The sequence below is a fragment of the Lineus longissimus genome, chromosome 4, assembly GCF_910592395.1.
Source record: "Lineus longissimus chromosome 4, tnLinLong1.2, whole genome shotgun sequence".
Taxonomy (NCBI): domain Eukaryota; kingdom Metazoa; phylum Nemertea; class Pilidiophora; order Heteronemertea; family Lineidae; genus Lineus; species Lineus longissimus.
In genome coordinates this window covers 11724742-11752470 of record NC_088311.1, presented here as the reverse complement: position 1 = coordinate 11752470, position 27729 = coordinate 11724742, and the positions used below count along the sequence as shown (strand labels likewise).

Genomic DNA, 27729 nt, shown 5'->3' with positions numbered 1-27729 from the left:
TTAGAGCCTAAAAAGGGGTCAAAATTACTATCTCGGCAACCCTTATCCCGAAAGTGTTGTCATGGGTATCATTTTGAAGGTCTATACGATTACTGTCAAATAAAACAGTTTTTATCCATTTATAGTCCCTATGAAGATCGTGGGACAGGGTCAAAGTTACCACTTTTGCCCTTTTGGACCCTCCCTGGGGGGTCCCACGGTTCGTTAAGGGGGCCAAAACTATGCAATGTTAAAGTACCCTCATAGACCTTCATTTTGATACCCATGTTGACATATTTCGATGACATCAACTTTTTGACCCCTACTTTGGGACCATTAGGCCCTATTAAGGGTCTCATTTCTGACTTAATGTGCAACTTTACGCGGGAGAAAAATTGATTTTTGGAATCAGCACCCCCATATTACCCAAAAACGACTGTTTTCAATTTGCCCGCTAATTTGTCAAACGGAATCCTTTTTCTAGACACATTTTTGCCACTCGTCCCATGGCCTATTCCTGCTTCCGTAGCATTTGGCTCTGCTTGTAATGCATTTTAGTGTTGCATTGAATCCTCAGCACTGAGATTAACCCAATGCAGCCTGTTACATGTTGTGTTGTGTTGGATTTTCTATCATTAGTTTGTCAAGCCTTTCATATAGAGGCCTCGACCAGAGTGGAAAGAGCACTGTGTAGTATACCAGAGCCAGCATAACATCTGTCAGGGTTTTCCTTATCATGATATTTTAGTGTTTCCCAAATTCTTCCTCTATTCCGACTGGGTTTGAACACTGAGGGGGTGAAGTTGGTTTCCTACTTTTGCTTCAGGCCTTTTTAGACATATTTATCAGAAAATAGTAGAAGGTCTTATCATGGCATCTGAACACAGGGCCCGGTTGCTCAATGAGCGTAGAGTTAATGCTAACGTTAGCGCTAACGCTGGCTTTAAAATCACTTATATGAGAGTTGGTATCAGTTCAAATGGTATTAAAATCCAGAATACTGTTAGCAAGACACAATTTTTTCAAATCAATGCTATTCACATGTTACATAAGTGAAGGTTTTTAAAAGCCAGCATTAGCGCTAACGTGTACTCTAACGTTCATTGAGCCCAGAAGTTTTTACCAGCTCCATTTTTGGAAGTAGGTACCAATTTAAATCATTGAAGGGACTTTATAGGCAGCAACTAGGCAAGATAAATGCTGATGTTGCCAATAAGGGTCTCCCACATCTCAGCTCAAAAATCAGAACCAACACCATCTTGACTACCAATGTTTATAGCATCTCACAAAGATAAATACATGTACATGTGTAGGCCCCACTGCAGCATACAAACGGCCATACAAACATGTGTTACAATCATTTTTTTTTTATTATGAGTTGTGCTTTCACACACATGATGTAATCCATAAAGTAACACTTCTCCGTGTAAGATAATCGTAACCGAAATGAAACCCTGTCGACCCGGGCCGCTTGATCATGCACATCTTCATGTCTATAATTGATGAGGTAATTCATTAAATAGCCGTGTACAATAGGCGCTGATAGGCCAAGAGATGTTCGCGCACGTTTCAATATTATCATTACAAGTCACATCAAGGCATTATATAAGTCAGTAAAAAGGCCTCGTCCTGGTCTTTCCTACCTCAGATCAGTGTCATCCTAATGAACATTTTACGTTTCCGGGAAATTCAATGTAGCTATTTATTCACGAGAATCGTAATGACGTCATTGTCGTTAACGTTGTCGTTTATCGTTCGAGTTCTTAACCTCCCTATTCTAACTTTGCAACACTAGCCTACTTCTGAAAACTGACTGTTGCATTGGTAGGCATATGGCTCATCGTGACAGAAGTTGCTTTTTGGGAATGTGCAAACGCCGCAATCTGTAGGACTATCAAAGGCTAGTTTCACGCTTTTGTTTCACGCTTTCGGCCAGGCTTGATATGGTTGTTGTAGAAAATATTGTGTTTTTGCAACACTAGCCTACTTCTGAAAACTGGCTGTTGCATTGGTAGGCCTACGGCGTTATTGAAGTTGCTTTTTCTTTCGACACTTTTGACCGGAAGTGGTAGGAAAAAAAATAAGAAGAAATTACGTTATTGCATTTAACCACTATACAGCAAAAGCGGACTCCAGAAAGATTCGCGGTGTCTTATTAATCTACAGGGCCGAATCAAATATGCGCTGTTGAAGAAGTCTCTCGCAATTCACTTCAAGTTAGGTTTACAATAGAAACAGCTAGGCAGCTCACAATATGTATGTATATTAGCGAGGTTAAGATTTCGCATGTTAGCGATAACGGTAACGTTAAAAACGTCATTATGACGTCACTGACCACCCGCACTTTTTTAGACCGGTGGGCTAAGACGTCATTATGAAGTCATTAACGTTACCGTTAGGGAGTTTTTCCCAAATGTACGCGATGATGACGTGCCCCATCAACAGGACGTAACATCTATTTTAAAATGCGTTTCCAAAGTGAATGCATGATCCATTTGTGTCGTATATCACTGGAAACGCCCGATTCCCGTGAATAAGGACAATCACAATGTATTACATTACCAAAACAAAAATGTGTCGGAAGGAACTATGGATGGTCAGCATGGGGGTTTTGGGGGGGGGGGGTCCCCTCCATTGTACTGGGTAAAAACGTTACGCTATCGTAGGGGGTCGGGGGTGCTCCCCCGACCTAAAGGGGGGCTCACCAAGTCCTTGACTTTACATATTAAGCCCCCCTCTTAGGAGGGGCTCTTAAGATACACGTGTGTGCGGGAGTATATAGTGAATGATTAGAAATAAAGAGAGTAACAATTGTATATCCTACAAACAATTTTTTTTGGTATTTTTCTGAATTAACTCCGTTGAGTTTACCGATTTCTCCGCGATCTTCCGGTGGTGGTTGCTATCCCATTGGTTGAAATTAAGTTAAATTAAATTTAAATCTTCATGGGAATTCGCTACATCATATGCCTAAGAAATTGGCCAATTATATTAATATTTTTATTAGAGAAATATCCGTCCTAAATAATGACAGAAAAGGGTGGTTTATTTCAATTTTGTGTCGACATGGTCGAGGTCACGTGACATAAAAACAAAACAATCGCACACACCCGTCCAAAAAAGGCACTTTAGGAAAAACAAATACGTTTTTCCAGCTTAAAACCACACTGACGACTAAGTTACATTGGTCTACTACCCAAATCTGAAGTATCAAAATGAATCACAAACTAGAACTAGCTCTATTTAGCAAAAGTTGCGTGAAAAATTCGGGTGAGCGACATACTGCACCCTAGCGGCCAATAAATAAACTACTTTCAGCCGTCTGCTCCGGTCTCGTTGGGGAGTTTTTCCCAAATGTACGCGATGATGACGTGCCCCATTAACAGGACGTAACATCTATTTTAAAATGCGTTTCCAAAGTGAATGCATGAGGACAACCCATTTGTGTCGTATATCACTGGAAACGCCCGATTCCCGTGAATAAGGACAATCACAATGTATTACATTAGGCTACCAAAACAAAAATGTGTCGGAAGGAACTATATGGATGGTCCAATCGCATCCCCCCCTCCAGCAGTATGACACAGAAGGGCTAGTTGACTGTCCACCGGGGGGGTTTGGGGGGAGCTTCCCCCCAACGCACTGGTAAAAACCTATGTCGACGGAGGGGGGTTTGGGGGGTGTCCCCCCCATTGTAACAGCTGTAGTTGTTAGAGCTTGCACTTAACATATGCTCGTAGGGGGGTTCGGGGGAGCTCCCCCGACCTAAAGGGGGGCTCACTAAGTCCTTGACTTTACATATTAGCAATTTGCAGTAGTTCTAGAATCTACCTTTTTGTGGAGGATGACGTCATCATTGAATGCATTAGAAATGTGTTGTTGTCGTTAAAAAATAAACTTATATTCATGACGGGCCGCCATTTATTGCTCTTCGATGAAAGCAAAAGTAAGCTTTTGCGATTGTTTGCATATCCATATACTAAAATAAAACGTTTTTATTAGAATAATCATTTGTACATATAATGCTCTGATAAAGCTCAGCAGATATGACAAACATGCACACGGGAATCACTAAAAAATGTGTCCGCTTAGAACTGGTTACATCACGAAAATATATCTACATCCCTCGATGTGTACATGAATATGTACGAAATCGGTCACAGCGAAGGAATTTATTCACATTTTTCATCTCCAAACCCGGCTAAAACCTTCGGTAATAAACCTTCATCTACGTTTCTACGGATAAGTGCCAGCCGGTACTGCATGATGTAGTCAATCTTCTCTGTATCACCCTGTATGATCACACCGCTCCGTAGTTTAAATAGGCCCCGTGTGGTGGCGTAGTAAGCGGAGCGCTGATTAGTCCATATTATGGGTGTGTGGTGGGCGTGTCGTGACGTGCATGCCCATATTTGGGAGATCAGTAATGTACACTGGAGGCGAGGTATGACTGGGTTGTTCTAAAATATAGATTGTTGAATCGGAAATGCGACTGATTTCTAAACTACCGTCAAATTCCGGTCTGATCATGTAAAAATAAGCTCCAAATATTGATTCGTAACCACCTTAGGTTCCAATGGCATTATTTCATGTTTTTATGCATTTTTAGGACTGATTCCATGGTTTAGCACAGGTTACATGGTTTCACTGATTCCAAGTTTTATCAACTACCCAGAAGTATTAAGGTAGCAGGAAGGGTTGGGCGTTTGTGGTTTCTGAGTCTGAGGGGGTTGGTGTCTGTTGACTGTGCTTTAAGAGAGACTAGGCATGGCGCCAGTCTCTCTTAAAGCACAGTCAACAGGCATTTGGTCTCAGTATTTGGGTTTTGATTGCCATGACTGTACCCCTGTAAAAGTCAGAGGAGGAGAAGTTTGGAATGATGAAAGCATTGAAGAAGAAGAAATGTTATTATTGAGGAAAGCAAAATTTATTATGAGACTAGAAGGCAGTGTCCTGACTTGATTATTTTGAAAATGGCGGTCTGAACACATTAAAAGGTGGAACATGGCATTTTATCGACTTTGAAGTGTTCCGCAGTTAAAGGGAGACTATAGGCAGCAGCTAGGTAGGCAAGATAAAGTCATACAAATTTGCCAATAGGGGTCAGTCATATCTCTAGGCATGGCGCCAGTCTCTCTTAAAGCACAGTCAACAGGCATTTGGTCTTAGTATTTGGGTAAGTACAGAATCAAGGCAGCTCAGAGAGCAATGATTGAACGATGCTGTGGACAAGTCCAAGGATACTGCATCAGTCACGACCAACTTCTCATAAGAAAGCGTCACCACCAGCATATTCAATGTTCAGTTCCAACCTGTACCAGTCCAATGCACGCCTGTCATGGTCAGCAGTGGTCAGCTTAGCGCGATATGGAACATTCTTCCGAAACTCAAGCGAGGGAAGTCTGCTCATTAGCCTATCTCGCGCACTGCTCCTTCTTGTCAAACATCGTAGTGAAATCGTGGTACAGTGGGGCGTCCTCAAGGATTGCAGCTGGTCGGACATACGTGAGGTGGAATGTGGGCGGCTGCACTTCTTCGTTGATGTGCGATGGCAGATAGCACAGTTGTTGCGTTGCATGACAGCTGAAAGTGAATGTGATATCATAGAACTGAGGCGTTTGCAATGAGACTATAGGTGAAGTAGAAGCAAGGAGTGAAATGGGCCATCTTCCAGTGACTAATATACAGAGTAAGGGCACTGGGTGTTGTTAGATTCAGCATTGAATGTATTCCTCATACAAGTGTGAATAGTGTGGACATACAGTGAGAGGTGAGAGACCCCTATTGACTACTTCTTGTAACTTTGTCTTGGATATTATATTAGTATTGAACTTCTAGCCATGGAATATGAAGAAATTGAAGTTGTAGGCATGGAATATGAAAAATTATTCAACGGTGAAAGACATTATTCCATGAGGCTTTGCCGTGATCGCAAAGGACGCGACGCGATTGGTTCACATGCTAATGAGGTATGAATGATAATGATAATTACCTCTATAATGCTACTTGGATAGCGACTATGTCGTTGATTGCAACAGTGGTCTATGTCAATGTGTGCCTGTAATGTCAATGAAGTATGATGAGGTGATGACGATAGTGCAATTATTAAATATTGGCAAGAGATCATACTACAACATAGGTCTTGTTTTTGACAGATGACTGTGCGACATTCCCATTGGGTCTTGTTAGAGTCAGCGCTGCATGTATTCCTTGTACAAGCTTGAATAGTTGTGACGGACTTTGAGGGGTGAGAGACCCCTATCGGCTACTTCGGCTAACTTTATCTTGCCTACCTAGCTGCTAGCAATAGTGCCCCTTTATCAAGACTGAAACCCACTGTGCGGGGCTAAGAAATTACCTTTATAATCCTAGTTGGATAACCACTGTGTAGATGATTTGAAGAGTGCCCTGTGGATGTGTGCCTGTAATGTCAATGAAAGTATGATGAGGTGATGACGATAGTGGAATGACGAAATATTGGAAAGAGATCTATTCCTAGAAGAACATATGTCCTGTTTTGACTAGGTGGCGCATTTTAGAATCAGCAGTGAGCACTGTGTGTAACATGGTGGAGGCAGCGCAGATAATAACTGTGTCGAAAGTATTGTTATAGGGCCTTCCCTAGGCCCATGGGGTTAAATTTACAATCCACGATTGAAAAGACGTAGTTTGATCGCATTCAACTATAAATCCATTGAACAGTTGTGTTCCTTTAGTCAACCGATGACCTTTTGTTGGGCCATGATCGGGGATTGTAAACTGTAAATGTATTATGGACTGGGAGACGGGGGAAACACAAGTGAAATAGACCAAAACAAGTGATTTTGGGGCTTTGGTTTAGACGCATGCCCCACATGCGCCATGCGGGATTATACGGTTCATGTGAACTTGTTGACATCTACATGATCTAGTGCTGTTATTGGTCATGGTACATGGTAGGCCTAATCATCATGGCTATATGTTTCAGGAAAAGCTCGGAGTAAAATGAACTGCCGATGAATAATGATGTTGTTCATGTTTACCATGTTTACCATGTTTACTAGTACATAGCCATAGGGTATGCACTGGCCAGTGCACTTTCTGCACGTCGTCATGGTCATGTACGTGATACCTTGCATATTTTGTTTTTTGAATGCGCATGCTTTTTGGGCAAAATCACTTGTACCAACACTAATGAATAATGTCTTCTTATCCCTATGACTCCATACACAGTGAGGGCATTGTCCCATTCCCATCAAATGGTAACTTATTGTACCGTATTAGGGTGGAAGTTCGGGAGCAGATACCTACCGTTGCACGCCTGTCATAATCAGCAGTGATGAGCTTAGCGCGATATGGAACATTCTTCAGAAACTCAAGCGAGGGAAGTCTGCTCATTAGCATATCTCGCGCACTGCTCCTTCTTGTCAAACATCGTAGTGAAATCGTAATGGAAAACGTCTGGCTTTGCGCCAGACGTTGAGACTAATAAGTGAAGAACTAATAGGTAAAGAACTTCTACTTGCGCGAGACTGCTCTGATAAAATTATCATTGCAGAGACTACGGTGACGTACACACATATTTTTTACAATCAAAAATGCCCTCAAAAGACGACATGGAATGATTATTTTATTGATATTTCCTACTATATACCTTCCAATTATCACTTTATACAAATAGATCGGCGTTAGGTCGCATGCTTTTCTTTCCTGGTGACACTATAAAGCAAAATAGTTGCAACCCCGTAAATGCGCTATAAGTCCAATAATAAGTGACGGTGACCCGTTATAAATGTTTCGCCAGCTTCGCTTTTTTGCCGCTACGCGGCGCGTTGGGCCCTTGCGTCAAGTCGGACGGGTAAAGCGACGTTTAGAATGCATCCCGGCTAGTTTTGTTAATTTCAGACTTGGCTACAGTATTTCTTGCAAATGACGTAATCATTAGGTGCGAAAAGTGGGCCTACCAGCCTAAATGTTCAGGATAGTTCGAACACAGGCACCTCAACCGGGAGAAGAATAGCGAATTGTGCGTGTTTGGAATGATTTGTCCGCTGTTGGGCACTATGGTTATGCAGCTATTATTGGTGATGATACATGTACGTCAGACTCTCGAATTCAAAAAAAAATTAAGTAGGCATAAAGGCATAAAAAGAGGCATAAAAATAATACAGTTCGGACAGAAACAAATGGCCATGAAGAGGATACCAATGCGCGCCTGATTGATGAAATGCGCCGCGCTTGGCGAAAAAACAAAGTGGGCGAATGCGATGATCTGTATACGAAAGACAATTCGTCCAAAAGAAAAGAAGATTGACGCGTGCGCATGCACGGGTTAAAATCCTTAGCGCGACGCCTGACCTAGGTTTTTATCGGGTGTCTGTAAACCAAGAAATCAAGAAATGAAATCTTATAAAATGAGAAATGAAATTTGTAATGAGAAATTAGATTTGTAAAGTAAGAAATGAGTTGTTTAGGAATATAAAATCTGGACTGGAAGCGATACCTTGGTTGAAACGGAGAATTGCAAACCTTGTTATAAAGGTAAAGTCAGGCTGGTTTGAGTGTGCAAACAATCTCATAATGGTGACCTCCAAATTCGATTTATCATTTAATAGATGGGTATCATGCTATAAAAAGGTAAATAATAATGTTAAAGTCCTGTTATAGGTGATGCTTGACTAGCCATGCCAACCCAACCTATAGCAGGAAGTTCCCAGCATCACTATATTTAACAGCAATTCCAGTTGGAGACCCCCTTAAATGGTAAAGCGTGAGATCAGCCTATAACTCTAACTTAATTAGCAGTCACACAGCACATACAGTCTGCACACACAAAGGCTGACTTAACCTTTAAAACAAGATTTTAAATTCTTCCTTCCAAACAAGCTATTTTCCCCGATGCTTGTTTTATACCTAACTAACTCATTTCTCGTTTTACAAATCTTATTTCTCCTACAAAATCCCATTACTTGATTTCTTGATTTCTTGGTTTACAGACACCCGTTTTTATCTATTCATTAGCAAGAATGGTATAGACTACAACTTGGAATTTGCTTTTGATGTTGTATTCAAATCATGCTGTTGACGTGTAAGAAGTTTCATTGCAAGGTGTTTGTAAATAGATAGTTTATTGCAAAGTTATTGTCCCTACCAGTTCTGGACGTTTGTGACCACCCGACATGCCTGAAGCTCATAGTTCGATATTTCAACAAAAATCGGAATGCGAACCTCTAAACTATAGTGGATTTCTGTTTGTTTATTTAATAGCTAAATCAGTATTTGCAAGCATATGCGGGACCATCAACGATTTGAGTTTTCTGGAGCCTCTTAGGATTCCAAAGCCAATGAGTCAAGTATGAGACAACCCAAGCTAATTTTGCCACTTGACAGGAAACAATAAAGATAACATTCGCAGACTCTTTGCCGGGGCCGACTTCACGGAGGCAGCTTATTCACGCATGTACAGGGTGATCAGTAAAAAAAACCCGAAACTGCCTCGGCCTGATGCGCTATTTGTGTCGCTGTATAATGAGAGCTGTTGCTATCAAGTCGGTACGGAGGCGTATAGCATATACACGTACGACATGCCTACATGTAATTCAGGTCTAAGAAGGCCATGGATCATCCCCGGTGTATAACCGACGCGCTTCCGCATCGCCCATGATTACTTTGTAGCCAGATGTCTCCCGGCGTTTGCCTTTATTGAGCAAATCGTATTTAACTGATTGATTGTAAGTCTATAACCAAGATGACAAGCACGAAAAATCCGCTTACAAAAAAAATGTGCATCACCATTTTCCTGTTTACACACAACTGAAGTAAAAACATTACTAGTTGTTGTTAAGAAAGGACGGGAAAGTTCATAAATCGAGTTAGATTTCGTCTTTAATATTTTCAGGTCTTCAAGATCGTCGCGCCGTCATCCCGAGCGAGAACCGCAGCAAATTTACAAATCATCTCAACAGAAAGTAACAATTCTTAGCAACTCAAAATTCCCCTAAAAACATGTACAAGTAGTTAGGTATTTGTACCAACAAAATTAAACCCTCAACAGAAGTTGACACAGTAATATACCCAGACACCGTATGGTGCTGCCACCAGGTTATAGGATAATGACCTAAACGTCTTGTCTTCACCCAACTTCTCAACATTCCCCTCCTCTTGACGGAACCTGTCAAACTATTTTTAAACAATCTTGGCAAATCTTCCAACTAACAATAACGGAAGATGGCTCTTCAAGATCCCATTGATCAAATGAAAAGACAGTTTAGAATACACAATAGTTCACCAAAGAACACATTAAAGATAAGAATAGGTGAACACTATTAACTGAAATATATCACTCCTGTAGTATACTAGTAGTCTTTTAGATTTTACAATCCAATCTGAATCTAACACCCACTGAATTTGAGCTCAAGTAATCCAAGTTGCTCATAAATTCCTCAATGTTCTCATCCTTCGAAAGTCACTATCATAAGTCCCGAATAATTCTCAATCAAGAATCAACTCTTTAGGGATGGTAAATGAGAAAACCTACTAAACTTAAATTGTTTCCCCACTGGAAACTGGAGTAAACTTCTCCTCCAAAGGAGATCCAAATTTTTAACCCATTGGGTTCTACATTGCTTAAAAACATGGCTCAGAATAATGTAACAGAATCTTAAAGTTTTCTCCCTTCACCGATACCCGTTGGTCTCTATCTCAATTCCGATATTTTTCGCACTGTAGAAAGTTCGGATACTGACACTCCATTGAGTGTTCTCACTTTTCAATCAATGCTCAAAACTCGCACCGAGTCATTAAGTGTCCTGGAGTTCACTTCAAAGAATAGAATTGATCAGTGTATATCAGGTGGTGAAACCCAAACAAAGTTTTTTTCAAAAAAAACACAGGCAATTGAAAATGCCAAGGAAATCCCTATCAGAAAATTAGCAAATCACCAGACAATGAGTACACTGACCAACACTAACTTTTTTGATCACTCAATGTAATTTCACCACACAATGTCAAATGTCAACTTTTAACGGTTAAAGACGGATATCATCACCCACGGTTGTAACTGCTTGGCTGGATTCATCTCAGCATAACCAGACGTTCATCTCAGCGTTACCCGACGAAAGTCGTCATCTCCAGAAACTCGACTGGGCAGAGACGATTCACAGGCCGGACATATTCCCCATTTGACGTCTTCACCTTGGCCGTTCGCACCAATCCATCTTCACCGGGGTAGACTTCCAGGACTCGACCCATCTTCCATTGTCCTCTAGGTAGTCTTTCCTCAATCACCAGTAGGATATCATCAGGTTGGAGATTGTGACTTGGGAACAGCCACTTCTTACGGTTGTGCAGCTGGGGTAACAGTTCTCGCTGCCATCGCTGCCAAAACTGCTTCAGTATGTCCTATATTCTTAGCCATCTTCTTCTAGGGTTGAATCGTAGTTCATCAGTCGACGGAGGAGCCAGTTGTCCACCCAGCTGACCATGCAGGAAGTGGTTTGGCGTTAGTGGCAACTGGTCCTCGGGATCGGAGCTGGGAGGAGTCAATGGCCTTGAGTTCAGGAGTCCCTCGGCATCCACCACAAATGTATGGAACTCCTCGTCGTTGATGTCAGCATTACCATTGGATATCTTGAGGGCCCGCTTTGCTGCTTTTCCCATAATCTCAAAGACGCCCCCGAAGTGTGGAGATCCTGGGGGGTTGAAGTGCCATGTAACGCCTCTGGTATTTTGGTACCCCATCGTCTTCTGTTGGACCTTGGTCCAATCGATGGCATTCGCTAACTCTCGGAGCTCCCTCTCTCCAACAACAAAGTTACTTCCGTTATCTGTCACCACCTCCTCGGGGACGGATCGCCGGCTGGTCATTCTGGAGAAAGCCATTAAGAAGCTGTCAGTATCCATCTGGTAAACAGGTTCTAGATGAACAGCTCTCGTCTGTAGACAGGTGAAAACAGCTAAGTATCTCTTGTTTCTGATTTTTCCTCGACCCTGCTTGGTTAGAAATGGACCCGCGAAGTCCATTCCACACTTTCCAAAGGCTCTGGTTGGTTGGCTGAATCTAAATTGAGGAATCGGGGCCATCTGTTGATTAGCTGGTTCTGATTTCTTCAATACACATCGACTGCATATCATTTCCCAGGAGCGGACAGCTTCTCTAGTGCATATCACCCAATACTTCCTCCTCAACTCGACCATGGTAGCATCTCTTCCTACGGGGTGTCCCACAGCATCATGTGCTCTCTTGACAAGCAACTGAGAAACTGGATGCTTTCTTGGCATGATGATGGGGTATTTTTCTTCTTCTGAGATGTAGTCTATTCTTTCAAGACGGGACTTGATGCGAAGAAGTCTCCTCTCCTTATCAAGGTATGGTGACAGGGGTATCAGGGGGCTTGTCTTCTGTAAGTTTTTTCCTTCAATCAAATCTTTGAGCTCTCTGCCAAATACATCTTTCTGGGCTTGGCGTGAAAGGCAATCCTCAGCCTGCCTGTACTCTTCGGGGGACAACTCATCTATCCAGGTCTTGGCTCCCGGGGGTAAGTGTGGCTTTAGCAGCCACATCATGATACGCCGCACGAATCCTATTCTCCTTGTTAGTCTTCCCATGTCACTCCATCTACTGGGATGTAGGGGGAACATCATTGTCTCGTTTTGTTCTGGTTGGGCTTCCTGTACAGCAAATGTTGAGGTTTTCTCAATATCTGTGGTCTGATCTGGTACAGCTATCTTTTTCTCTGGCCAGCTGCTCTCGGACTCCTTCAGGAAACTTGGACCCTCCCAGAGTTGTGATCTAGCCAATTCCTCCACTGCCATACCTCTAGATGATATGTCTGCTGGGTTTAGTTTGGTTGGTCAGTACTGGTCCTTTCCTGTATCTCTCCTACTCGGTTGGCTACATAGGGCTTAAACTGTTTTCCTGGTCGACAAATCCAGAACAGGACGTTCATGGAATCTGTCCAATATGTCACCATCTGTTGCTTGGCTCCTGGACCGCTCTCCAATGGTTTGATAACCTTCTTCACCAATCTTGTACCAATGACTGCCCCACAGAGCTCCAGTCTGGCGATGGAGATGGCTTTCAGTGGCGACAGTCTCGTCTTGGCAATCACCAGTCTCACCAGTATCCTCCCGTCCGTCATCAGGGTCCTGGCATACACGACAGCAGAACAGGCATCCTTCGAGGCATCGCTGAACACATGAAGTTCAGTTTGATAACTTGTGTTCATACCAAGATGTCTGCTCACACGGATGTTATCCAAATGTGGCAACTCTTTCTTCCACAACGACCACTCCAGGGCTAAGTCTTCTTCCAGGGGGCTGTCCCAATCTTCCTTTCGGATCCATGTCCTTTGAAAGAGGATCCAGACTCTAATTCTGAACGGATCAACCAATCCCAGTGGATCAAACAAGGCTGCCATGCATCTCAGAATGTGTCAGCTGCCTCTGGATATTGATTCTTCAGTTTACGACTGTGCTCTCTTATAACCAGGTTGGCTTTAAATGGTGATGATGTGTCTCCGAAGATTGTCCTCTGATACTCTTAAACTTGCTGTTCCTAAACTATCCGATAAAATCGCCTGCTATCAGGGTCAAGGCCAATTTGGAGAAACATCTCAGAGACATCTCCCACAATAGCTACAGGGTATCGCCTAAATCTCAGGAGTACTTCCACCAGATCATTGAGCAGTTTAGGTCCAGGTAAAATGTTGCTATCCAAGCTTGTCCCATCAAATTTGGCAGCACAGTCGAGGACCATTCGGATTTTCGTGGTGGCTCTTGAGTCATCTCTCACAGGAAAAACTGGGATGTGGAATCCTTCATCTTTGGCCTCTGCTACATGTCCTATGGGTAGTAAGTAACCCTTTCTGACTTGCTGTTCTATGACCTCCTTACACTTGGCATAAAACTTTGGATCTTTCTTCTGTAGGTTCATTTCCATCTTGTCTTGGCGTTTTGACACAGCTCGTAAGTTGTGTGGCAGCTTAGGTTGACCGTATCTCCACGGTGTCACCACTTCATAACGGCCTCCCACCATTTTCATTGAGTTCAAGACTATTTCCTGGGCTCGTCTCTCTTCTGGCGTCATGTTGTTCTCCTTTGGACCAAGTTCAGCTCTCCCAAGACCAATCACATCCAACTCCCAAAGTTATTTCACTATTGTCCTCACTTCCGTGATAGGATCATCCATGGTCGCGTGGTAAGTATACTGAATAGTAGAACTATCCCATTCTTTTGATTCTTCTTTGCTCACTGGTCCAATACAGGTCCATCCAAGAGGGGTCAGACGTGCAATAGGTCCTGTTTTCTCTTCAGCCGCAATTTCTCTCAAAGACCGGTGAAAGTAGGCATGTCTGTTTCCTATCAGAATACCAATTTTTTTTCCTTTTGGCTTCACAGGAGAGGGTACACCTTTATCCCAGTTCACTACTGCTGGCTCTCCAACTAATACGGGATGGGTCCAAATGCTTGATATTTGGAAGTTTTCTTCTTGCTCCACACCCTTGATGGTCAAGCCTTCAACTCTCATGGTATGGTACTCTTCGACCTTGGCTCCAAATACGATGGATACTTTCTTGGCTGTTTCTAATACAGGGAGCTTCAACTGGTGCGCTATATTCTCAAGGAGGTAACTTTCAGAGGAACCATCATCTAGCATTGCATTGGTATGTATAATGCGATCCTTGTACTTCAGCATGACAGGCACCGTTCTTAGAGAGATATTGCCGCCCATGCTGGCAAACTGAGAACCTTGGTTGTCTTTGCTATCCTGTTTTGGAGCTTTATCTTCATGATTCTTGGGTTTATTGGCGGTAAACGAGCTCTTTGCTGGTGTTGACATAGGCGCCTTGCCTCCCTTGCTGGCATTCTGGAAGTCGCGCTGTAGAAGTCTATGATTAGGCTTTCTCTCGCCACCTTTTGAAGTCCTCTTGATGCAGTCCACAGCCATGTGTCCGTGGGCAAGGCAAACCTTGCATAAGCCTCGTTGCTTTACTGTCCTCCAACGGTTACTCAGCGATAGCACTTTAAACTTCGGACAGGATTCGACGTCATGACTCTCGCTGCAAACTGGACATCGACTTTCTACAACAGCAAATGTTCTGTTCTTCTTCCAAGGTTTCACTTCTTTGTCTGTCCTTTCCCAAGTTTTCTTCTGTTGTTCCACTCCAACAACTGCTTCCTTGACTCTTGTTTTCATATCAACCAATTCCTCAAGCCATGTCTGGATATTAAAGAGACTGTCTTCTTTTTTGCCTTGATGTTGCCATTGTGCGAACAGGAAAAGTTCTGTTTCTGGTATTTTACTTTTCACGATTGTAAACATCATCCATTCGCCTAGTTCTCCCTGTCTCCCAGCTGTTTCCATGAAAGATATTGCTGTGTTGATGCTATTCATTAACTCCTTTAACTTCTTGACTTTTTCTTTTTCATCGTCCTTGATAACTGAGAACTTGAACAGTTTTTTCTAAGAGACGGGATCCTTCTCTTTTATCTCCTCCATATTCCCGTTCCAATCTCTTTAGTGCCTCTTTATACTGTGCTGAAGTGTAGGCTTGTAAGTCATTTATCAAGGTTTTCGGTTTCCCCGTCAAGACACTTCTTAGTCGCAGCATCTTTTCTTCGTCTGCCATTGTGGTACGGTCAATTGCTGTATTAAAGGCGGCTCTCCATGCCCGGTATTCAGCCATATCTCCTCCAAATTTATCCAGCTGTATTTTCGGCAAGCCTTGTGGTCTATTATACTGCTGAGGGGGTCTGTGATTGTAAGGCTGTTCCACCATGGTATACTGACTCCAAGGTCCAGCTGTTGTAGAAACCGGTTCCACACGATATGTATTTCCTGAAGCATTTCTGCAGTGGGTCTCCCCGACATATGGCGATGGCGGATCATCACATCTTCTCCTAGTATAGGGTCTCTGATCCGAGTCTTGACCGGTTGGAGTTATCTGTCGTATCTGTCTGGGTTCATCATGGCTGATATCTTTTTCTGTGTGTCCGTGAGACATCTGGAAGGCTGGCATCAGCGGTTCATCCCATCTAATTGCAGTGAAGGGTCTCTGATCGTGGGTTGCTGGAGTCGTCGGTTTGGCCTGGTGATGATTATCTTGGATCCTATCTTCATCGACTGGTCGTTGAGACATCTGGCTCCATCTGTTGTAGTCGTCATCACTTGTACCCTGTTTTCTCAGTTGAAGATTATCATCCTTCACCCTTAGAGTATCCCTTTCTCTCTGGAGGTGATTATCTTGGATCCTATTCATCTGCTGGTCTGCGAGACATCTGGCACCATCTGTTGTAGTCATCGTCACTTGTACTCTGTTGTCTCAGTTGAAGATTATCATCCTTCACCCTTAGAGTATCCCTTTCTCTCTGGAGGTGATTATCTTGGATCCTATTCATCTGCTGGTCTGCGAGACATCTGGCACCATCTGTTGTAGTCATCGTCACTTGTACTCTGTTGTCTCAGTTGAAGTTATCATCCTTCCCATGACTTAAAGTATCCCTTTCTCTCATCCTGCATTTCTGCAGTGGGTCTCCCCGACATATGGCGATGGCGGATCATCACATCTTCTCCTAGTATAGGGTCTCTGATCCGAGTCTTGACCGGTTGGAGTTATCTGTCGTATCTGTCTGGGTTCATCATGGCTGATATCTTTTTCTGTGTGTCCGTGAGACATCTGGAAGGCTGGCATCAGCGGTTCATCCCATCTAATTGCAGTGAAGGGTCTCTGATCGTGGGTTGCTGGAGTCGTCGGTTTGGCCTGGTGATGATTATCTTGGATCCTATCTTCATCGACTGGTCGTTGAGACATCTGGCTCCATCTGTTGTAGTCGTCATCACTTGTACCCTGTTTTCTCAGTTGAAGATTATCATCCTTCACCCTTAGAGTATCCCTTTCTCTCTGGAGGTGATTATCTTGGATCCTATTCATCTGCTGGTCTGCGAGACATCTGGCACCATCTGTTGTAGTCATCGTCACTTGTACTCTGTTGTCTCAGTTGAAGATTATCATCCTTCACCCTTAGAGTATCCCTTTCTCTCTGGAGGTGATTATCTTGGATCCTATTCATCTGCTGGTCTGCGAGACATCTGGCACCATCTGTTGTAGTCATCGTCACTTGTACTCTGTTGTCTCAGTTGAAGTTATCATCCTTCCCATGACTTAAAGTATCCCTTTCTCTCGAGATATTCATATCCGGTTCCTTAGCATCCACCGTCCTAAGAGCTCTTGATATTCTTTAAATGGGGTCTTCATTACACTTGGACGTGGTAACTTTGATGACTTCTTGCTCCGATGACTGCCACTTCCCATCACAGACGTCTCCTTCAGCTGCCTCAGCCTATTTATTTCATCGTCTATCTTCTCCTCATACTTGAGAATCTCATCAATCATCTTTTCCCGTAGATTGTTTTGCCGTAGATTGTTTTGCCTACCAAATTCTTCAATGGCTTCAATGACCCTCACCATCTCTTTCCTAACATCCTCTTCTAATGCCGCCAACTCGTCTTCCGATCTCTCCTGTCCTATGGCTGAACTCAGTTTTAACAGTGCTCGCCCTACTGCAGATTTCAGGCCATTTATCTGGCCTCTTGTAACTGTAAAAACTCCAAGCACCTGATTATCCTTATCACCCTTTTGGTTGCCTGTGACCTCATCTTCAGGAATTTTCCAAAGGAAACTAGGCATAAGAGGCAAACCCTCCACTTCAAAATCAGTATTGTGGCTTATGACATTTTCGACAGTCAGTCTGGACGGTTCTGACCTTTTCTCCACAGTATCTTCCTTCCTTGGCTGCGCCGACTCTTGTTCCTCACCCCTTGGTGTCTCGCCAACGACAGGCCCGACGGCTCCTGGCTGGGTTTCTTCTTCTTGATCGCACATGGCGGGTCACGTGATCTCCTACTCTCGTGCGTGCCAGCGGCACGGCAATACAATGGCAGGCGTGGCTCGGGACGATTTTACCTTGCGTTTTTGGGGCGCTATTTTGGGAGTTTCTAAATGTTCTTTCTTAATTTCTTTTTCTCCATAGATCATTAATGTTCATAACTTCGCTCTGCTACCACTTTTGTTGTTATGAAAGGACGGGAAAGTTCATAAATCGAGTTAGATTTCGTCTTTAATATTTTCAGGTCTTCAAGATCGTCGCGCCGTCGTCCCGAGCGAGAACCGCAGCAAATTTACAAATCATCTCAACAGAAAGTAACAATTCTTAGGAACTCAAAATTCCCCTAAAAACATGTACAAGTAGTTAGGTATTTGTACCAATAAAATTAAACCCTCAACAGAAGTTGACACAGTGTTAATACTCAGACACCGTATGGTGCTGCCACCTGGTTATAGGATAATGACCTAAACGTCTTGTCTTCACCCAACTTCTCAACACTAGTCCTTTACTTAACTTTTCAACACCCTTTACATCTATGCCCATAAAGGGCCTATGAAAAACTATCCCTTTGTGCATACATACATGTAATGAAGAACCCCGTGTGACAAGACAGGAACGGAAATTCGTGGAGAAAGGCCTGACTACCTACTTTGTGACCTTATAGAAATGAATCTAATATAGATCTTATAGAGGGGAATCTAGTGTAGTTTGTTTCTTTGTAACATGGACGTCTGGGAATGGGGACAAGGCAAAGTCACCAAGCAACGAGTTTATCATTTCCCGCAAAAATGCTAATATGCAAATTTTCCCACGCATTCTGATGGTTTTTAGGTCGCGTCCTGACAGCCATCTCCAAATCAGAATGATCCAGCCGGCAGAGAGGACAGTCATGCCTGAGGTGCACTCCGTTAAACGTACATTTTGCAAGAATTTTTGAAACTCCTAGATAACACGTAAGTTCATCATTAATTTCACTGGAGTAGGGACCCATGGCTATCACGTAAAACGGCGAGTCATCAGGCTGAATTCCGTGGTGATTGGCTCAGCAATATCTCACTGCATATAGAACGCGCGAAGCCACGACAGTTTCCCGCGGAAATAATGTTAAACCCGAATTGACATTTAATGGATGATTTTTTGGTCTACGATTTGCCGGAAAAGTGGCACTGCAGCACAAAAAGGTTATTTGCTATACATGTACATGTGAACATGTGTCATATGCCTTCGAACCTGTTCACTAGGCAGCGACTGCTATCAGTTCAAGACAATTCTATGTAGGCACAATTGTATTTGCACTAAGCTGCTTATTACTGCTCGTCGCACTGCACTGTCTATTCTTTGTTTTTCGAGAATACTAAGTATGAGCCAGAGGAAATCAGGCCGCTCAGAGCTGAAGGCTGCAGCATCCGATGATCATGATGCGTACTTGTTGAAGAACGAAGATCCACCTGGTTTCAAAAAGCAATTTATCGACAGCTCTATCGGTGAGTTATTTTTTTTATAAAATTCAAATTACATGCATGTTGCCATGGTAGTTGAGTCGTATACCGATGGCGATATCTTTTAATTATATCATACCCACTACGTTTGTTTGCCATTGACCTTGATGATTTGATGAAAGTATCCCCATATCGAGCTATTTTAATGTGTAACGTTTTTTTTCAGTATTAGCCTTGATCACCCATTCATAAGAGGGTAGAACAAGGACATTTTAGTCAGGTGCAAGCGAGCTATGAAGTCGGGAGTGAAGAAAAACCGTAATGCCTGTGTTATATGTTCCTATAAGTCACCCAAGTCCCAAGTGCGCAGAGCTGATCCACATTCTGACATCTCTCATCTAAACCTTATGTTCAAAATGATAAATTCCGAGGTCTTGTTCGAAAATGCTCATAGGAGACCTCCCTGAGGTCCCACGAAGATATCGAAACTGTTCGCCAGCAACTATGTGTGAATGCCCCTTGGTGGCTATGTCTCAATTTTTTGGCTCCGAACATGTTTTGCTGTCTACGTACTAGATGGACATCTTATAAGGTCACCAATATGAGAAATATTTTCGATACCAGACATTTTGAATGGCTTTTATAAACGAATGCTTTCTCATGCGAAGGCTGATGTCCAAGCAGTTCTGCTAACGACATCTTGAAGGTCTTCCGGAGATAGCTAGTCAGCACATTTTCTTCACACATCGTGACATGTTAGAATGTGGACTACTGCTCAAAGAATTGAAAACATCTTTCGTTCTTCTTTGGCTTCCTCTGGCTTGTATAATTGATATCTGATTATATTGCTTAATCCTTGACAAATGCTTCACAATGGGTTTTGGTTAGGGTTCACTATAGAACCTCCCGGCTGTGATGCCCTTTTTGGAATCCCTTAGGGTCTTTCATTTGAGACCCCAGTGGTCTCGCGATGTTACATAATTAATAATCGACAAGGTGGGTGGATCGTTTGGCAAACATGGACATTGAAAGTGCTGGCTCACATTGTTTTGTTATTGGCTGACGCAAACACTGAATCCGATCACGAGAGTGCCGGTGTAATATTTGTGGTTGTTCCCCATAACATACGTAGAACAAGACTGTATCTTTTTGAGGAGCGCGCGAGCTCGAGCCTGGAAGTCATTATCGGGACAGTCGCTTTGTGTGACATGAATCTCAACAAAAATTAAAAATAAAAATTCCTTGACGAACCCTAGAACCCCCTAGGAGGGGGATTCTCAGTAAAAGCTATGGGGCCAAAGCTACCCCATGTTTAAAGGTATGCGCCGTCCGTTGGAAAGTTTAAATTTGCAACTGCATTTGCAAATTTTCAATCGCGGAAATACGCATGCTATTTACGGCAGGAGCCAGGTAGGCAAGATAAAGTTACACTACATCGCCAATAGGGGTCTCTCCTATTTCACAATACATCGAAACTATTCAGGCTTGTACCAGAAACATATTATTAACTGAATCAAACACGACCAAGTTCCCGAGCTGTGCATATAATTCACCTGAAGACCGCCAATTTGACCCCATGATCCTGCCTATAGCCCCCCTTTGAATCAAAATCTCAGCATTGCCGTTGTGTAGACTGGTGAAACACTGCATCAATCACTCTCTCAGTAACTGCGATTCCAAGACAGTGTATTGCGTTGTTGAGGTTCCGCTGAGAAGCTCCTGCTCCGTCTGATCAAAGCGAAAGCCCAGCAGGCTTTTACTATTTAAACTTCACTGGCGCAAGCACCAAACCCTTATGTTTAAAGCTTAGCAAACACCAAGGACTAAGTCCGTGCCAAAACTATTTCTGACTGTGATACGAGCGGGCTGTTAGGCTGGCCCGCCATTGCTCACCATGGTACTTCTCTGATGACTAGTTCCTCTAAATTTTAGGAAATGGTCGAGGAAAGAAGTAGAAAAAGGCAATGGCTAACAAGCGTCAGCGTTTAAATCGTAGGGAGCGGAGCAAGAAGTATATCGATACGGTAATCAACAGCTTGAAGATCGATTGAAGTCAGTGAAACCGAATGAGGAACAGCCTAAGGCATTTCGTTTAACGCGTACAACGAAGTCCGTCAGAACATGTCATCGCAAAAGTATTGGCCTCCCGTCATCAACATTTTTTAGCCATCAACATAGTTCTCGTTCCTATGTAGCGTCAGTCGCCAACCCACATCAAACGAGTCGCCAAACAGCTGTCGCCGCAGTAACTAAAACTCTAGAAACCTTGCCAATACAAATTTCTGAATATGTGTTAATTTTGATGCTAAAATGATGGCTAACGGGGCCGGCAACTCGGAATGCAATTGGTCTGGAGCATATGGCGAAGTTTACATTGCTAGGTGTAATTTATTTGCCGTCGAAAATCGTGTTGCTGTGAAGAAGGCAAAGACAGGTGATCTACTGTCTGAAGCCAGGGTACTCCATCACCTGCAAGGAGGTCATCAGTCAATACCCTTTTTATTCGGTATGATGGGAAGTACCCACCTTGTCATGGAATTGGTGTCTGAGGGAAATTCAAACTTTAGCTACCATGTTACCAATAACTCTTTTGATTCAGCTGTTTATATCATTAACCTGTGTTTCGAAATCGCGGATGGGCTTGCCTTCATCCACAGTAGAGGCATATTGCACAACGATCTGCATGGGAGTAATGTTCTTGTCCACCATCGTCGTGGTAAACAAGCTATCAAAATTATTGACTTTGGAAGTGCAACCCTAATATCAGCACCTAGGAAGTACTTTCTTAACCGGGTGCAGAAGGAAGTGTACAGGAGAAAACATTGACATATAGCTTGGGAATTACGGGAAGGGAACGGACTGTCCCAGTGTACATTGTCTGATATGTATTCGTTTGTTCGCCTTCTGAAGTCCGTTGTTCACCACTGTGGCGTTAAGTCACTTTACCCAATATCAAGCAACTGCCGCGACCACATGGTCGGTAAACGCCCAAGTGCTGCTGAGGTAGCGAGCACGATTAGACATATCCTTGAAGAGAGAAAACAGTAAAGCTGCAGATATCAGATCATTCTCGTACGAATTTGCGTACTGCGTACTGCGAACTGCGTGCGGAGTGGAGAGTACAGAATATATAGCATGCTTACAGCATCTACGAAGTGTATTTTTATCTATTAGGGGCAGTTACAGCCAGGGAAGTGATTTAATTCCTTGAATAAACCAATCCACAACTTGATCGAATATAAAGAAGGCTCAGAAAGGGAATCTGGGACTCTGAAGCTAAGTTCAGGTGTCAAATTGTGATATTGTGGCATCCATCACACCTCTATGAGGACGCGAATAACAACCAGATTGATAGAGATGTATAAAAAGTACAATTTGTTGATCAATATAATGTCACCCCTATGAGCTCAGTCAGTAATAGGGCCCGGATTCAATCCCCAGCGGGGCCCTGGTGTTATTCCTCTGTTCAACTCTGTTTTTTTCTCTGTTACGGGATATTTCTTAGGATGATGAATTAACCCTTTTCATCTTACATCTCACATCTCGGCATACACTATACCACCCACACCACCAACATCCGAGTAAGAGAGCTGGTCATCTAGTACATCGGGCGCAATGATAGCCTCCTAACCATTGCCAAGAAGAGAAAGCTTAGGTGGTTCGGCCACGTCACCAGAGCCAAGGGAACGCTAGCCAATACCATCCTGCAGGGCACAGTAGAGGGGAACCGACGACGCGGCCGACCAAAAAGAATTTGAATGGACGATGTGAAGGACTGGACCGGAAGGAAGACCAGTGACCTGATCCGCCTCGCGGAAGACAGAACCATATGGTCCCGAATCGTCGATAAAACAGGGTCGCCCCAATGGCCGCATGGCTGCGGGATATGATGATGATGATGATGATCTTACATGTAGAAAGAACCTGTTTGTAAAGACACAGCCTATTTGGAAGGGGGGTGGGTCAAGATTAGTTGTGGCATCGTTCCTACTAGCCAAGGCTAGAGAGAAGTGCCCGCCCCCGTAGCCAGGGCATATTTACTGACAACTACTGGACTGGCCATTATTACTGAGAGCTACAACTGGAATTTTATCATCTGGTGTATAGTGGTTATACGGCCATGCATCCTCTCTGAATGACTATAACCCACCATGTTATAACACGATCTACTCCGTCTACGAGTAACCAGCATCACGATGATCACCTGTTTTTCACGCCGTCGTCGTTGATTCTACAATCATAATATCAAGAGTCAATATTTATTGAAAACAATCCACGTTGAATCTGCTACCTACGGTGGCTGGGAAAGGACATCGAAAAAAAAAAAATTCTCGGCGGGACGACTTACTAAGTCGGGGGGGACGACTTAGTAAGTCGGGGGGACGACTTATTATCTCGGGGGGACGACTTATTAAGTCGGGGGGACGACTTATTATGTCGGGGGGACGACTTATTATCTCGGGGGGACGACTTAGTAAGTCGGGGGGACGACTTATTATCTCGGGGGGACGACTTATTAAGTCGGGGGGACGACTTATGAAAACGAGGGCGAGGCCTGGCTGTGACTGTCTCATCTCTCTCACCATGTTGTCAACACGGTGGAGCAGCCAGGACCGATTCGGCCTGGCTGTGACTTCCTCATCTCTCTCACCATGTTGACAACTTGGCAGAGCAGCCAAGACTGATTTGGCCTGGCTGTGACTGTCTCATCTTTCTCGCCATATCAATAACTAGGCAGTGCGGCGAAGACTGATGCGGCCTGGCTGTGACTGTCTCATCACTCTCATCATGTTGTCAACACGGTGGAGCAGCCAGGACTGATTCGGCCTGGCTGTGACTGTCTCATCTCTCTCACTAAATTATTGTCAACTACGTTGTAAACATAATGCTCAAAATTGATTCATGAAAAAGGCAGTAGGGCAATATTATTATTAAGTTGTCAACATGGTGAGAGAGATGAGACAGTCACAGCCAGGCCGAATCAGTCCTGGCTGCTCCACCGTGTTGACAACATGATGAGAGTGATGAGGAAGTCACAGCCAGGCCGAATCAGTCCTAGCTGCTCCACCGTGTTGACAACATGATGAGAGTGATGAGGAAGTCACAGCCAGGCCGAATCAGTCCTGGCTGCTCCACCGTGTTGACAACATGATGAGCGTGATGAGACAGTCACAGCCAGGCCGCATCAGTCTTCGCCGCACTGCCTAGTTATTGATATGGCGAAAGAGATGAGACAGTCACAGCCAGGCCTCGCCCTCGCTTTCATAAGTCGTCCCCCCGACTTAATAAGTCGTTCCCCCGACTTACTAAGTCGTCCCCCCGACTTACTAAGTCGTCCCCCGAGATAATAAGTCGTCCCCCCCGACTTACTAAGTCGTCCCCCCGAGATAATAAGTCGTCCCCCCGACATAATAAGTCGTCCCCCCCGACTTACTAAGTCGTCCCCCCCGACTTAGTAAGTCGTCCCCCCGAGATAATAAGTCGTCCCCCGACTTACTAAGTCGTCCCCCCGACTTAGTAAGTCGTCCCCCCGAGATAATAAGGCGTCCCGCCGAGAATTTTTTTTTTCGATGTCCTTTCCCAGCCACCGTAGCTACCACTAAGGTACATGATAAAATCCTATGCCTCACGAACCTGCGAATGATTGTCAAGTTGATACAAGTTTTACACCATTATGTTTAATTGTGATTTGTCTAGTGGTCAAGCATTTTCTCAATCTCTCAATGGAATGAATAGCGATAATGTAAAGTTCGCCGTTTCTGCTCTACGTCAATTAAAGCAGTTTCGAACAAAATCCTAGTGTAATTATAGTCACATATTGCTGAAATAAGTAATAAATGTGGCATTGGAAAAGGCATTAATGAAAGGGGATGTGCACACCATGTGAAGCACCGAGATAGAACAGCATTCATGAGCGGCAGACCTAAACGGAATCTTATCAATGTATCGAGATTACAGAAAAAAAAGTCTGTTAACACTCTTGTCAAGAATACTATCTCATAAATGATAACTTAACAGTAAGTGAATATTCGATAATTCAGTCTAATGCCCACCCCTCCCACAGGAAGAATGCATGTCTGTTAATACAAATAATCAATTGCTTTCTCGTGCTCGCAGGATAGGCTAGGTGTTTGTAGCTAGCATGTCGAGGGTCCGATCCTGTTACATGACGATAATCACCAGTCCTATTTTTTAGGATGGGGTGTTTCTGCAACAAAGGGGCATTTCTTTTAGTATACCATGGCGAACTGATCACCGAAGCAGAAGCTGAAAAACGTGAAGTAATCTACAACAAGAAAAATGCTGGGTCATTCATGTTTTATTTTAAACATAACACAACTACCCTTTGGTAAGTGATGTAAACCTTGGAATCGATGCAATATTATAGCTTCGTTACAAAAAACCTTCAACTCGGAACCTCGATGATAGTTTTGGTATTAACAAAAAAATCGACATTTACTGTTATACTATTATACTGTCTTACATAATGAGCGGGGGGGGGGGGGGGGGCGAACGATAAGCATATTTGGCCATTCCTGGGAGACTTATGTAGTACGTCAACGGCAGATAGTCCATTTAACACTACTTACGCAATGAGCGTGGGAGGGGGGGGGGGGCACATTTACTTCTCATTTGGAGACAAAAGTAGTTTGGCAACCGCTATGAAAACGTGTCCGGCCCTATTGTAATCTGCTATAATATTATGGTAGAGGCACTGACCGTCAATAGCTCAGAGGGTTAAAGCGTATAATAGAATCCTAGGATATTCTAAACTTCTACACCGGTAGTGAAATGCAATAATCCTGCCAAGATTTAGCGAATGGATGTAAGGGCATTTTTCCTTTAGCGGTTTGTTATCTTCACACAGTGTAGTATGAGCAACTGGAAACCTCAATATTACAAGGGTATCATCATCGCCCATTCTCAGTCTCACCAGGATATACGATATTCATGTTTTTAGCTATGATGCAACCACTGACTCAAATACGTTGGGCCGATTTGTGAATGATGGTTGGAGGGGCAGTGACAACTGTCAAATGAAAAAAGTATTCTCAACAGACGACATGAAGCACCACCTCGTCCTATATGCAAAGAGAAATATCTGCATAGGGGAACAGCTTCTCTATGACTAGAGAGTTGGTGATCTTCCATGGCGGAAATTGAAAGTGAGTACTATTGCTGCATTTTCACTACTTGTTCACGGTGTATATGAATTCGCTTTCGGCCTAAAAACAAAACAGACTTACCGACAGAAAGCTAGCCAACACCTTTTCAGCACCAAGGGCTTCAATTTCTATCATTGCTCTAACTGATGCTGGCGATGGCAGTATCTTTTCTCACATTAGCATTTCCGCCCATGGTAAAAAATGTGTTGCATGGTTTATTTTTTTCATTTTTCAATCAAGTGATAACCGAAGATAATCGAAAAGATGTTTCTTTGAAATGTGAACGTATGCCCGTTTCAATTGTTCAAATGTACAATGATACATGATAGAAAATGAATCTTAAATTGCCTTTCAGGATGGTAAATCTGACACCAACCACTCTGATGAGGCTAATTGTTCCGTTGAAGCGAACAAAGAGAAAAGATCATGTGCACTTGCAAAGACCAAAGGTAAAACTACCATTTTAAAGCGGCATTCCTCTCAGGCTTTCGTTCTTATTGCCTTCCATGGATGGAGGAAACAAAGATCTTGCATTTGATCCAGTAGCCAGCTAACACTGATAATATCCATGTGATGCTCCAGTCTGATATAAACACTGATTATAAACTGCTGATTGTCCATATCCACAATACACCATCCGGAAATCAACCAAGATGCAGCAAGCAACGCCTCGGAAATAGATTCAAAGCGCTCTGGGTGTCAGTCTGGTCAAATTTCTCCCGGATAAAAGGAGTTGCAGCATTTTTTAATGGTCTCCGATCATTTGCGGCATCAATTGCGACAGCAATGAATCAAAATCTATTCATTTCCAATTTTCAGCTGAGGGTAAGGTCATCGCCAGCAAAAATCGAAAGCATTCAAGGAAAGAACAAGCAATGTCACCCCATTCAAGCACAAGACACGCAAAAAGCGTGAGAAAGAAAAAAAGCAGTCGGACGAATGTAAGTAGGATATTTTTCAAGGCTAGTATTTTAACACCACTATATTTTTAAAAGGCCTTCTATGGCGGCTTTCTTTTTATTCTTTGGCTTGGCCTGAGCTACAGTGGGAACAGCGAACACGGACACCGCTGGCAGAAATGGCATAGATCCTTACCTGATAACATGTCGTGCGAATGTTTGTAGTTTAAAATAACATAGTTCATAGTTCATGTTTTCACAAAGGTCGTCGGACATTGATTACTACACGATGCATCATTTAGTGCACAATATATAACAAGAAATGATTATGAAACAATAAGCCTAAAAAAAGAAAAACAGATCATTCAGTAAGTTCCCACG

The 27729-nt window shown here is 43.3% G+C and overlaps 1 protein-coding gene and 1 long non-coding RNA gene across 2 annotated transcripts; both read right to left on the bottom strand.

The window, feature by feature from the left end:
* Positions 1–5000: 5000 nt before the first annotated feature.
* LOC135487282 (uncharacterized) lies at positions 5001–6387 on the bottom strand. The gene is made up of 3 exons (XR_010446800.1): positions 6338–6387; positions 5972–6037; positions 5001–5562 (listed from the first exon to the last, which is right to left on the bottom strand). It is a non-coding gene; the product is annotated as an uncharacterized LOC135487282 (long non-coding RNA).
* Positions 6388–11358: 4971 nt separating this feature from the next.
* Positions 11359–12771, bottom strand: LOC135486049 (uncharacterized). Its single transcript, XM_064768518.1, has one exon. The coding sequence runs from the start codon at positions 12769–12771 to the stop codon at positions 11359–11361; it is 1413 nt and encodes a 470-aa protein (XP_064624588.1).
* Positions 12772–27729: the final 14958 nt, after the last annotated feature.